Raw genomic sequence first — 11701 nt, 5'->3', positions numbered from 1 at the left:
TCAATCATCTATTCATGTACAATTATAAACAATCCTAACTTTTTATTTTAATTCTTAATTTATTTTGTCACTACTATCATGACTCTTACTGATTACTGTTTAAATGTAATAAACTATTTGCGCAAAAAAACTAATCGCCTCTAGAAACTAATTTATGAAAGAAATTACTCACACCTGTCGTTTGGTGCGGGTAAACGACTAGTATATATATATATATATATATATATATATATATATATATATATATATATATATATATATATATATATATATACTACTTATAAAAGAAATCTAACTATTTCTATAAATAGATTGAATATAATAATATAATTTTTTTAATACATCCAAACTATTAAGTTTGAATTACAACCCATTTATAATATAATAAGATTAAAACTTTAACTCTATCTTTTATCCCCTAAAAATCTCGTATCAAATTAATAAAAGAATTCATTTGCAAATTGAACCCGACAATCTCAACACTTCAGCCATTTGAAGCGGTGAATGTCAACAATTTATAGAGGATCTTTTCTCTCACATTAGTAACAAGCCATCTCATAATATCTATCTTCATAATCCCTTCAAAGTAAGAAATATACGCACACTCTCTCGAAGAACCGTAACCAGTAACCAAGACAGTATAACCACCACCACCACGGCCGCTCTGCCTCCTTCCGCCTTCAACCAACCACTATCACGACTACCACCCTTCCTCTCACCCACAACATGAACTTTCTTTTGGAACATAACATTTTTCTTTAAAAAAATATCGTTGAAAGAAACTATTTGTCTCCGCCGCTGTGCACGGGTAACGACTAGTATGTATATATATATATATATATATATATATATATATATATATATATATATATATATATATATATATATATATATAATAGGGCTGTAAACGAACCAAACGAACACGAACAGAGGCTTGTTCGTGTTCGTTTGTTTAACTTTAACCGAACAACAAACGAACACGAACAACTAAACGAACTAACTTTTTATGTTCGTGTTCGTTCGTTAATCAATTTAGGGTGTTCGTGTTCGTTTATGTTCGTTCGTTTAGTTGATAAACGAACACAAACGAACATAAATGAACACAAACGAACATAAACAAACACAAACGAACATAAACGAACACAAAGTCAAACAAACTTAAACGAACATATATGAACGAACACAAGCAAACTTAAACGAACATAGATAAACAACCATGAACTTAAATGAAAACAAACACGTCTTCAATATTTCCATACAATAATAACATTCTACTTAGTTGTTCACCAAAAACATAACACTACAATAAAGTTTTACTTAGTTGTTTTCCATTCCATACAAAAATAACCAAATAATACTTCAAAAAGACCAGAAAACCATTTCCCTTCTAGCCGATCCTTCAATCCAACATCCATCCTTTCAATTCAACATCCATTCTACTAACAAAAAAACATAAAACATATCAAAATTATTAAAGTTATATCAAAAAGTAAAAAAGTAATTAGCGTTAAAGTATAAACAATTTATTTACATTTACCATCAAGAACATCAATTATCATCTTCCTCCTCAAGGTAGTTCAATAGTTACAATATCCTCATTTTTCTATTTCACACCAAAAAGTTATTAGCTCAATAAATCCATAATATTAAAAAATTAATAATAAGAAATATACCTTGTTTTTCTTTCTCTCTAACCCATAATAATGTCTATACCAATCAGCTCCACAAATAAGCATATCTACCATGTTTCTTCCTAAAGAACAACGATGTGGATCAATAACCTTCCCACCAGCACTAAAAGCAGACTCAGACGCCACAGTAGTAACCGGAATTGCCAAGATATCGGCAGCCATTTTGGAAAGAATTCTAAACTTCAAATTGTTCTCTTTCCACCATGCCAATGCATCAAAATCTGCACCTGGTTCACCAATGTAAACTCCATCTTCCAAATAAGTATCAAGTTCTGATTTTGAAGCAGTAAAACTATCGACACTTCTAATATGTTGATCATATTTAGCTGTCCCAGTTTTAAGACCTCTACCCAATCGTCTGGTTAACGAAGCAAAACTACTCTTGGGAGCGGCAACACCACTGTTTGTTCCACTACTTGATGAAGCAACAACAATGCTTTATGGGCATCAACATACTCTTCGAATAATAGATACAAAGTATCCCGAACTATTTGCATTTGTCGAGGAGCCTCATTGTCAAAATATATGGCCTTAAAAGAGAAGTCAATCAATTTCATTTTATACCTGGTACAAAAAGAGTAACAATTAAAATTAAAAAAAAAACATCAAATAAAACCAAATAACCCAACTAAATTCATTTTATACCTTGGGTCCAATGCCGCACCAATTGAGATCAACAAATTACAATCACCCCAATATTTGTCAAATTTTGTCTTCATTTTAATGGCCATTGATTTCATATATTCACTTCCATCTAAAGCTACTGCATCCAAAGCTTCCTTTATTCCAAACAACTCGCTAAGAAATAAGTTGGATGTAGGATATTCAGAACCTATAAAAAATAAACTTACATACATGCATCAGATTGTTTTTTAGTCAAAATAAACATAGATGTATGATATAGGCATCAGATTAGTTTTTAATCTAAAAGTGATAATTAAACCAAAACATATAAAAATAAATAATACCTGAAATGATTTTTGTAGTTTCCTCAAAAAGTGCTAGAAAAGAGCAAACATCTTCAACTTTCTTCCAATCTTCATCACTTGGCAAATTTTTATATGTGGACTCTTGATCGGCATAATTTACAAACACTTCTTTGAACTCCAAAGCATTAGACAACATAGCATATGTAGCATTCCATCGAGTAGAAACATCTTGAATCAAATGCTTCTTTGACATTGAAAGTTATTTAGCTAGCTCACTAAAGATATGCAATCGACCCGGGGACGCATTCACATGTTTCACACTTTCACGAACATTGTGAATAATAGGTTCAATTTCTGCTAGACCATCTTGAACAAGCAAATTGAGTATATGCGCACAACATCGTACATGGAACAACGTTCCACCAAGAACAAGTTTTTCTTGAAGATTTAAGTTTTCCCTCAACTTCTTAGCCACTACATCATTAGTTCTAGCATTATCCACCGTTAACGTAGCAACCTTTGTTTCAATATTCCACTCTTTTAGACACTTAAAGAGAGAATCATATATACATACTCCGGAATAAGGTGGAGGCACATCAACAAAACTCAAGATATTTTTATGAAGCTTAAAATCAGAATCTACAAAATGACATGTCACTACCATGTAATGAAAATTTTGACCTGATGTCCACATATCAGTAGTGATGCTCACTCGGTTGACATTATTCAACAACTTCTGAACTCTTTTTTTTGCAATTCCATAACTAGAAATACAATCTTCTCTAATTGATGCACGCGATATCTTGTTAAACGCGGGATTAGCTTCTTTCATTACCACATTAAACAAATCATACTCAACAAAGTTAAAAGGCAACTCATGGACCATAAGCATATGAGAAATAACCTCTGTCATCCTAGCATTATCAAATTTCAAAGTTCTAACCATTGACGAAGCATCCGACTTTCCTGGAAACATCTTTAAATTTAACTAACATTGTACTTCTCGTTTTCGTTTTAAAATCGGGCAATCTTTCGCAACATGCCTAAGCAATGGTGTGGTTGTTCCTTCTTTAAGCTTCTTTATTTTTTCTTTACAGTGGATACATTCACACATTTCTGTTCCATCCTCCAACTTAATATCAAGAAAATGTTCCCAAACTTCTGAAGTCTTTTTCCGTTTTCTTTTAGTAAATGGAATTTGTTCTTCATTGTTAGCTGCATTTGCTTGTTCTGTACCACCAACAAGGTCATCCATTGCTGCAGCTGTATCGACATCTCCATCATCAGCTGTAATAACAATAACATCAGGACAAGGAGTGTCTTCCATCACTGGAGTGTTTGTACTTGATTCAAATTCTGTCGATTCGAATGGCGAGTGTGAGTCTAAATATTGATCATCATCAAAAAGAGGCGGTCGATTACAAGAAACATCGGACATCTACCATGCAATAATAATCAAATCTTATCATGGAAGTGTTAAAAAAATAACCAACATAATTATATAGCTTAAAAAGCTTCAGTAGATGTTTACCTGCTGATGAAACTGCCTATGTCTGAGTAGAAGTCGAAAACAGAGTACGAGACGATGGTCTATGATAGATGCTCACAAGAAGTCCAAAAGCGGCGTGACCTGAAGTCTGATGGTCTCGTGACGAAGTTCTATCGTTTGAGGTGTAGACGGCTTGAAGACAAATCTGATCGTCTCGTCTGAGGCGGAGACGGCGTGTGAGGAAGCAAACCCTAACGAATTTGACGAAGACAAAAGAGCGTAATGAATATTTTGAATATTTTCACCTGCTTCTTTTAATCAAAATTAGCCACGTTACTTTTAAACACTTGTAACCAATGGTCTCTTAACTTAGACACTTTTACAAAAAAATCATTTTTCTTTTTCAAACCTATAACTAATTCAGTAGAGTACTTTATTGCATGTACACAAATTTACGTAATCAATATTTGATTTTATATATATATATAATTGAATAATCATGAATAGACAAACGAACATAAACAAACGAACGTAAACAAACATAAATAAACGAACGTAAAGGAACGAACGTTCACGAACGTAAACAAACGAACAAGAGCATTGTTTGTGTTCGTTCGTTTAACTAAACGAACCAGATATCTTGTTCATGTTCGTTCGTTTATTAAATAAACGAACTTCCCGCCGAACGGTTCATGAACTGTTCACCGAACGTTCAGTTCGTTTACAGCCCTATATATAAAGTGTGGTACCATTACTATCAGGAAAATATAAAGAAAAATAATATGGGGGTGACATATTACCACACCCAGTGATCTTTGATTCTTTTCATTGACTAAATTCAATATACTAGAAATAATAAATTGACAATTTTAGAACAAATATGACCACGCAAACCACATGAACCAAAAACTCCAGAAAGTGGGTATCAATTTTTCAGTAGACTAATCAAATTTGTGGAAACTCTCTCTAAAAGCAAAAGCCTAGTCTTGTATGAAATTTACGAGAAACCCTCAAATCTAAAATCTTATCTTGTGTTATAAATACAATCGAGTGTTTTATAGTCGTTGTTCAACATTCCAAAAACCATGTCGGACCTTCTCCTCCCTCTTTCCCTTTATCTCTTCCTCTCCCTCCTTTTCTTCATCTCCATTGATGCTCAATCCAGTAACTCAGTTTACCCCAACTGCCCTTCATACAACTGCGGGAACATCAATATTAGCTACCCTTTTTGGAGGATCGGCAGTGAAACCTCCACCCAGTTCTGCGGTTACCCTGGTTTTGGAATCAATTGCTCCAACAACGGTGATCAACGGGATATTCCAATTATTAATTTGGAATACGAATCTTACTATATCCAAAATATAACCTACGGAACAAGAAGTATCATCCTCCAAGATTACGACGTTTTTACTGCCGTTCATTGCCCGAGGATGAACCATAACATCACAATCAAAAGTTTGCCTTTCATTTTCTCGGATCAGAACGTGAACCTAAGTATACACTTTAATTGTAACGGAGTTCCTCATTTTGCTCATGAAATACCGTGTCTGAGTTCCCGGACTAATAAGTCGTGCGTTAATAGTGTGCATTCCGAGCCAGCGGATTTCAATTGGGATGCGTACTCATGCGATGACAATGTCATTGTAACGACGGTGTTGGATGTATTTCGTTCAATAAACGAGCTGGGGATAGAGTTCATCAGAGCATTGAGGGGAGGATTCGAGCTACGATGGTGGGAAATAGAGGATTGCGAAATGTGTGAAAATTCCGATGGCCGGTGCGGTTACAATAATGATACAAGAGAGTTCATGTGTTTTTGCTCCGGTGGGACAACCAAGACGGGTCAGTGTAAGAATGGTACGTGTAAGTTAAATCCCACATTTAACCCTGTTTTGGGAATAATTACAAAGTTTGGCAAAATTAGGATTTTAAATCGGAAGGTTTTTGGATTTGCAAAATCAGAATCACAAACAAAGGGTGCGATTGGTTGTGAAAAAATTTCTAGTTTTTCTAAGAAAATCAAAGAAAAACTGAAATTTTGAAAACGCGTTTGGTTCGTTTAATTTTCCAAAGTTTTCTAAAAAATGAAAATTTTCAATTTTTCAAATTGTATGTAAGTTAGAAAAGTGAGTTTTACAGTATTCCAAATTTCTAAGATGGAGAATGAAAACTCTACCGTTTACAATCAAATGCGTTGTCATTAAAAACTGAAAATGAAAATTCAATTTTATTTTCTGAAAACATTTTCTTAGGAAATAAAAACAGTTTTTAACAACCAAACGTACTCTTTATCCATAAGTTGATTGTCAATGAGTTCTAAATGTCATTAAAAACTGAAAATGAAAATTCAACTTTATTTTCTAAAAACATTTTCTTAGGAAATAAAAACAGTTTTTAACATACTCTTTATCCATAAGTTGATTGTCAATGAGTTCTAAAATGTTCAAAGCATTTTGCTTTGCAATAGCTAATACATATATTTCAATCTAATCTTACATAACAAACGAGGCATCCACAAGTTCTAAAATATTTAAAACTTTAGTATTAAAAGTAAAAATATTCTAGTCTTTTGCCAAATTGGACCTAACACCAATACGAATTCGTTGAACAAAGATCATTAAAATTCGACTATATATGAAGAAGTTATAGTCGTTTAAAATTGGAAGGTAAAGTACATCGCTCAAATGAGAAAAATAGCGGAAATGTAAGTGTGGAACAATTCTATGCCTTGATTATATGATTCCGCTACGATTCTAACAAAAAACAAGTTTAATGAGATCGGAACCGATATTCACGTGTGGGATCGTAAAGTCGTATGATTTTACAATTGAAAACACCATTTTAACAACCAGGTAATTTACATCTTTCTAATTCTCACACATAGAAATAGTTAATGACTACACATTTGTAAGTCGTGCTGTGGTCAATACGTCTTACTAAAATATAAAAAAGTTTACTTAATATGCCAAAATATTAATTATTATAATTAGAAAAAAGTTATATTTTATTAATATTTTATTTATATAACCATATTTCAATTATTTAAATGTGTTATAACTGAAATTGTGCACGGTTTTGTGATAAGAATTAACCGTGGGTGTATATTTTGTTAAAAACAAGCGTTTTACAGTAAAAGAAAAAAAATCACTTTCGTAGAACTTATTAAATGATACGAATTTGATAACAATGTTATTTTATATAAAGGTTAAATAACTAAATAAGTTATGGCACGAACTAAATAAGTTGCGACTAAATCGTTATACATTAAGGTCCTCAAGTGAAAACTGATTTTATATTTCTTTGAAACTTTATTCTATAAATTGGAATATGAAACGTTGTTATATAAAGAAACAACAATGTTTTATTTGCTTAGAAATCTATGAGATGCTTCAAACAATTAAACATGTACAAATGATCATCGGTTATACCTTCAAACAATTATAGTGGTGGTGACATAATCACCACTAACTACCACTAAGGTTGAGATACTCACCACTGTCTTTTTTATTTTTTATTAATAAAATAAATTATATATATTTTTAATTAGTTAAATTATAGAGAGATGGAGAAAAATAAAGAGAGATACAGAAAATTAGAGAGTGAAACAGATTGATTGAGTGCGATGGTTCGTGCTTCCCACCACCAGGGGCGTATCTAACCTTGTAGAAGGTAGGTAGAAAATATGTAGGAACTATATCATTTTTTACTAAAAGATCTATTTATTTTTGCTAAAAGACCAACCTATTTCAGTTTTATTTACATAAGAAGCCATATGGTTTTTGGTTCTAGATTCGCCACTACCAACCCCTATTGACCACGAAAGTTGTTTACCGGTAGCCACAACTAACATCTTGAGATGGTATTCATATTTGTGCTTAGTGGCTACATATACTACGAGAGGTCTCATGATGACCATACGAGATGGTCTAATGCTAGAACTAAATGTGTATTCTAATCAATATTATTCTGTAAATTTTAAAAGAACGAAACATCATTATCTAAAGTCGCATTTAATTTAATTGTAGTATTAACAATTAATAGTTAGTAATGTACACTTTTCATATTATTGTTTCTGTTTGCAACCACATAATATTATCTCTTATAATCTTTTATAATCAAAGATTTCAATAACGAATCGAAATCTCGTTTTCAATCAATTATCTCTTAACTAGTGTTATACCTATCCGGTGGACAGTGTGACGGATGTAATAAAAAAAAATTGTTTTTGTTTTATTGTATATCACCATTCTACTAATTTGGTCTCATATTAGCATTATATAATAACTAATCTACCCATTTAAACAACATATGAATGAACAAAATAATAACAGTAGATTAAAAGACAATAAAACAAAAGAATAACAATAGATTAAAACATAATAAATGAAATCAAGTTCAAAACAGAAAAAGTCAAAGCTATTGTTAAATTACATCCCAAATTCATTCATACATTGTTCATTGTCGTAAATGTCTTAACAAAGTAAATTGATATTTACGTTGGTCTCACAAAGTATATTGCTATTTTAGTTACCACATGTATGATATAAGAGAAAAATATAATGAAACAAAAGTTTATTAGAATATAATTGATTTATAATGCTTTTTATAACATAAGAAATTTGTTATAACTTACTTAATTGTCTTCCTCATCTTTTGAATCAGTCATAAAAAATTTATGGTGTTGTCAGAAACATTGTATCCCTAGCACAAATAGACTAAATGTAAAAGTAAAAAACAACAATCGTATGAAAATTACATAAGTCAAACCATATGTTATAACTTACATCATCATATTATCCTTAATAGTTGTGAGACCCATGTATTACATGGGTTAATTTAAAAAAAAAATGTTAAATATAAATGTCAAAATATTTGAGAACTCTGAATTTATAAGAAAATAAGAAAAATAATGATTTATTATAATGAAAATCTTTTTTATGTTTTAAATTTAAATAAATAATTTAAATAAAGAAAAGAAACTTTAATTTTGGAAATTTTGAAATTAAAAGGTAAGTTTATTAGGGAAATCAATATCCATTTATTACTACATTTATTGTAGTTATTACATTAAAATATTATGTGAAATTTAATAAAATAGAAAAACTCATAAAACGATATGTGGGAAAATAAAACTTAATTCAAAAAACCACAAAATGACACTTGGCAAATTGAATGAGAGTGTAACAAGTGGCAAAAAAATATTCATTTATTAGAGAGGATTTGAAATGCAACTGCTATTTGAATAATCAATAATCCAAAAAGTCAAAACTAGCAGTGAGACGTTCTTTCATTCGCATCCCTTCCCACCATGGAAATTTCAGCTACCATACTTCTATTGACCATTCATACCTTTATTTCATCCCCTAAATATTCATCTGTATCTCCATTACTTCCTCTTCACAACAATGTTTCATTACACATCATCTTAATTCTGCTCCCAAGTCTTTCTCTAGCAAACATCCAACAATTTAACGAATGTTCAACCACATTATACATTTGTGGTTAGTCGATCACATATATCCATTTTGGGGAAACTGTCGTCCTTCTTACTGTGGACTCGAGGGATTCGAACATACTTGCAGAGAAGACAACATCACTACTCTCATGAATTTGGGTCGTTGGGCCACAGGAACCAACGGGTACAAAATTGTGGACCGACCCAAGGCCAGGGAAGTTACTGGGAGGTGCCACTGATTTTGGAATCATGTGCTCTGTATTCTCGTTAAAGCAATTTTGGGTTCCAATGTGTGGATTTTGGTAGCGCATCGAAAATACCCGATATCCGAATTATCCGTTCGATTTTTTTGGGTATCAGGTAAATCGAGTATTGAGTTAATTTTTTTGGGTATTAGGGTAACCTGATTTTTTTAGGTCGGGTATATAGGGTACGTTTGTTGGGTTTCAGGTATACCCGAATTATTTAAAAAAAAAAAAAATCTTTTGTAGAGCTTATACCCTGTAGCAGTAAGTATTTGATCACGCTTAGATTAATTATCATAATTGTAAAACATGAATCTCTTTTATTATGGCAGTATGGCACCAACAATATTAAAAACAATTGTTTATATGTCAGTATGTTCTTTAAAACTTAACTGTTTTCTAAATTATAGTTTTTTTGCAACTAATAAACTCATTATCTTGACGAAGCTTCAGAACATAGCAAAACTTATGGCTACAATTATCTTAAACATTTTAAACTTTTAAACTAAGATCTTTAAGTATTTGTTTTTTTAACATCTTATTAGCATCTTATTAGATTATATTAAGTAGTTAAAAGATTATTTGATGTTCAAAGTTTGAGTAACTTCGTTTATGTCACGTTTGTTTATATAAACAAGACTAATAGAGTACGGCATATTTATTTCATTAAATTTATTTTTTAGGTGCCATTCAAATATATATATATATATATATATATATATATATATATATATATATATATATATATATGTATATATATATATATATATATATATATATATATATATATATGTATAGAGAGGGAGAGAGAGAGAATCAAGATCAAATAAGAAGGAAATTTTGGGTAGGAAGCTAAGACATTTATATATATATATATATATATATATATATATATATATATATATATATATATATATATATATATATATATATATATAGAGAGAGAGAGAGAGAGAGAGAGAGAGTCAAGATCAAATAAGAAGGAAATTTTTGGTAGGAAGGTAAGAAGTTTTTTTTCTACATATTTTTTCGCGAACAAACAAAATGAATCATTAGATAATTCATTTGTAAGATGATTCACAAGAAAAAATTCTCAAAAAAACATATCGATGATTCATTTATACAATGATTTTGTTGTTATTCACTAAAATTATCATAAAAATGAATTTTTTCTTAATTTACTTAAAAATGAATCATAAAGATGTTTTTTTGAGAATTTTTTCTTGTGAATCATCTTACAAATGAATCATCTAGTGATTCATTTATTTTGTTCGTCAAAAAAATATGTAGAAAAAAAACTTTTTACCTTCCTACCAAAAAAAAATTATTACCGGATCTATATCCTATATATATAAATATATATATATATATATATATATATATATATATATATATATATATATATATATATATATATATAGGGTTAGGTTATATTGTTTCCAGTAACTATTGTGTGCCAGAATGCACAGATCTGGACCATCGGATGAATAGAATCAACAATCATGATCTGAGGGTCTATGATATTACAATAGGGTAGCATGTATCATATAATCACACAATTTTTATTAAAAGCGTATTTTGGACAATTAACTACATTTATAAAAATAAATTTTCGGATTTTTAGGGATGATTAATTTTGCTAATTTAAAAAAATATGAATTTTTTAATTAATTCAATTTCAATTTTTACCGATTTTATTCTATCAGAATATTTTTTTTGTTAGAATGATACTCTTTCAGAATTGTATTCTAATAGAATATTACTGAAGAAAAACAAAATTCATGAATAAGATGTTTAAATAACAAACATTCTAATATATTCTTATACATCCGAACTTAAATACAAATTCATACATATTCTTATAGACTAAAAGTCCTATACATTTTAATATA

General features: G+C 30.3%; 3 protein-coding genes across 3 annotated transcripts; 1 reads left to right on the top strand and 2 right to left on the bottom strand.

Moving 5' to 3' along the window:
* Positions 1-1567: 1567 nt before the first annotated feature.
* On the bottom strand, positions 1568-2873 carry LOC145010513 (zinc finger BED domain-containing protein RICESLEEPER 2-like). Its single transcript, XM_078969045.1, has 5 exons — positions 2660-2873; positions 2337-2523; positions 2148-2255; positions 1674-2106; positions 1568-1603 (listed from the first exon to the last, which is right to left on the bottom strand). The coding sequence occupies exons 1-5, from the start codon at positions 2871-2873 to the stop codon at positions 1568-1570; spliced, it is 978 nt and encodes a 325-aa protein (XP_078825171.1).
* Positions 2874-2879: 6 nt separating this feature from the next.
* On the bottom strand, positions 2880-3596 carry LOC145010512 (zinc finger BED domain-containing protein RICESLEEPER 2-like). Its single transcript, XM_078969044.1, has one exon. The coding sequence runs from the start codon at positions 3594-3596 to the stop codon at positions 2880-2882; it is 717 nt and encodes a 238-aa protein (XP_078825170.1).
* Positions 3597-5194: 1598 nt separating this feature from the next.
* Positions 5195-6151, top strand: LOC145010511 (LEAF RUST 10 DISEASE-RESISTANCE LOCUS RECEPTOR-LIKE PROTEIN KINASE-like 1.2). The gene has a single exon (XM_078969043.1). It carries the CDS (start codon positions 5195-5197, stop codon positions 6149-6151), a length of 957 nt encoding a protein of 318 aa, XP_078825169.1.
* Positions 6152-11701: the final 5550 nt, after the last annotated feature.

Source organism: Lactuca saligna, chromosome 8 (genome assembly GCF_052625555.1).
Source record: "Lactuca saligna cultivar CGN05327 chromosome 8, ASM5262555v1, whole genome shotgun sequence".
Taxonomy (NCBI): Eukaryota; Viridiplantae; Streptophyta; class Magnoliopsida; order Asterales; family Asteraceae; genus Lactuca; species Lactuca saligna.
Note: the sequence above shows the minus strand (reverse complement) of the source record. Positions and strands in the feature narration are given on the sequence as shown.

Coding starts and splice junctions, on each gene's coding strand:
- LOC145010513 (XM_078969045.1), bottom strand. CDS start 2,873: ATGTCAAAGAAGCATTTGATTCAAGATGTTTCTACTCGATGGAATGCT. Junction 2,256..2,336: donor GGTGCGGCATTGGACCCAAG/GTATAAAATGAA, acceptor TTTTTGTACCAG/GTATAAAATGAAATTGATTG. Junction 2,107..2,147: donor TTGTATCTATTATTCGAAGA/GTATGTTGATGC, acceptor TGCTTCATCAAG/TAGTGGAACAAACAGTGGTG.
- LOC145010512 (XM_078969044.1), bottom strand. CDS start 3,596: ATGTTTCCAGGAAAGTCGGATGCTTCGTCAATGGTTAGAACTTTGAAA.
- LOC145010511 (XM_078969043.1), top strand. CDS start 5,195: ATGTCGGACCTTCTCCTCCCTCTTTCCCTTTATCTCTTCCTCTCCCTC.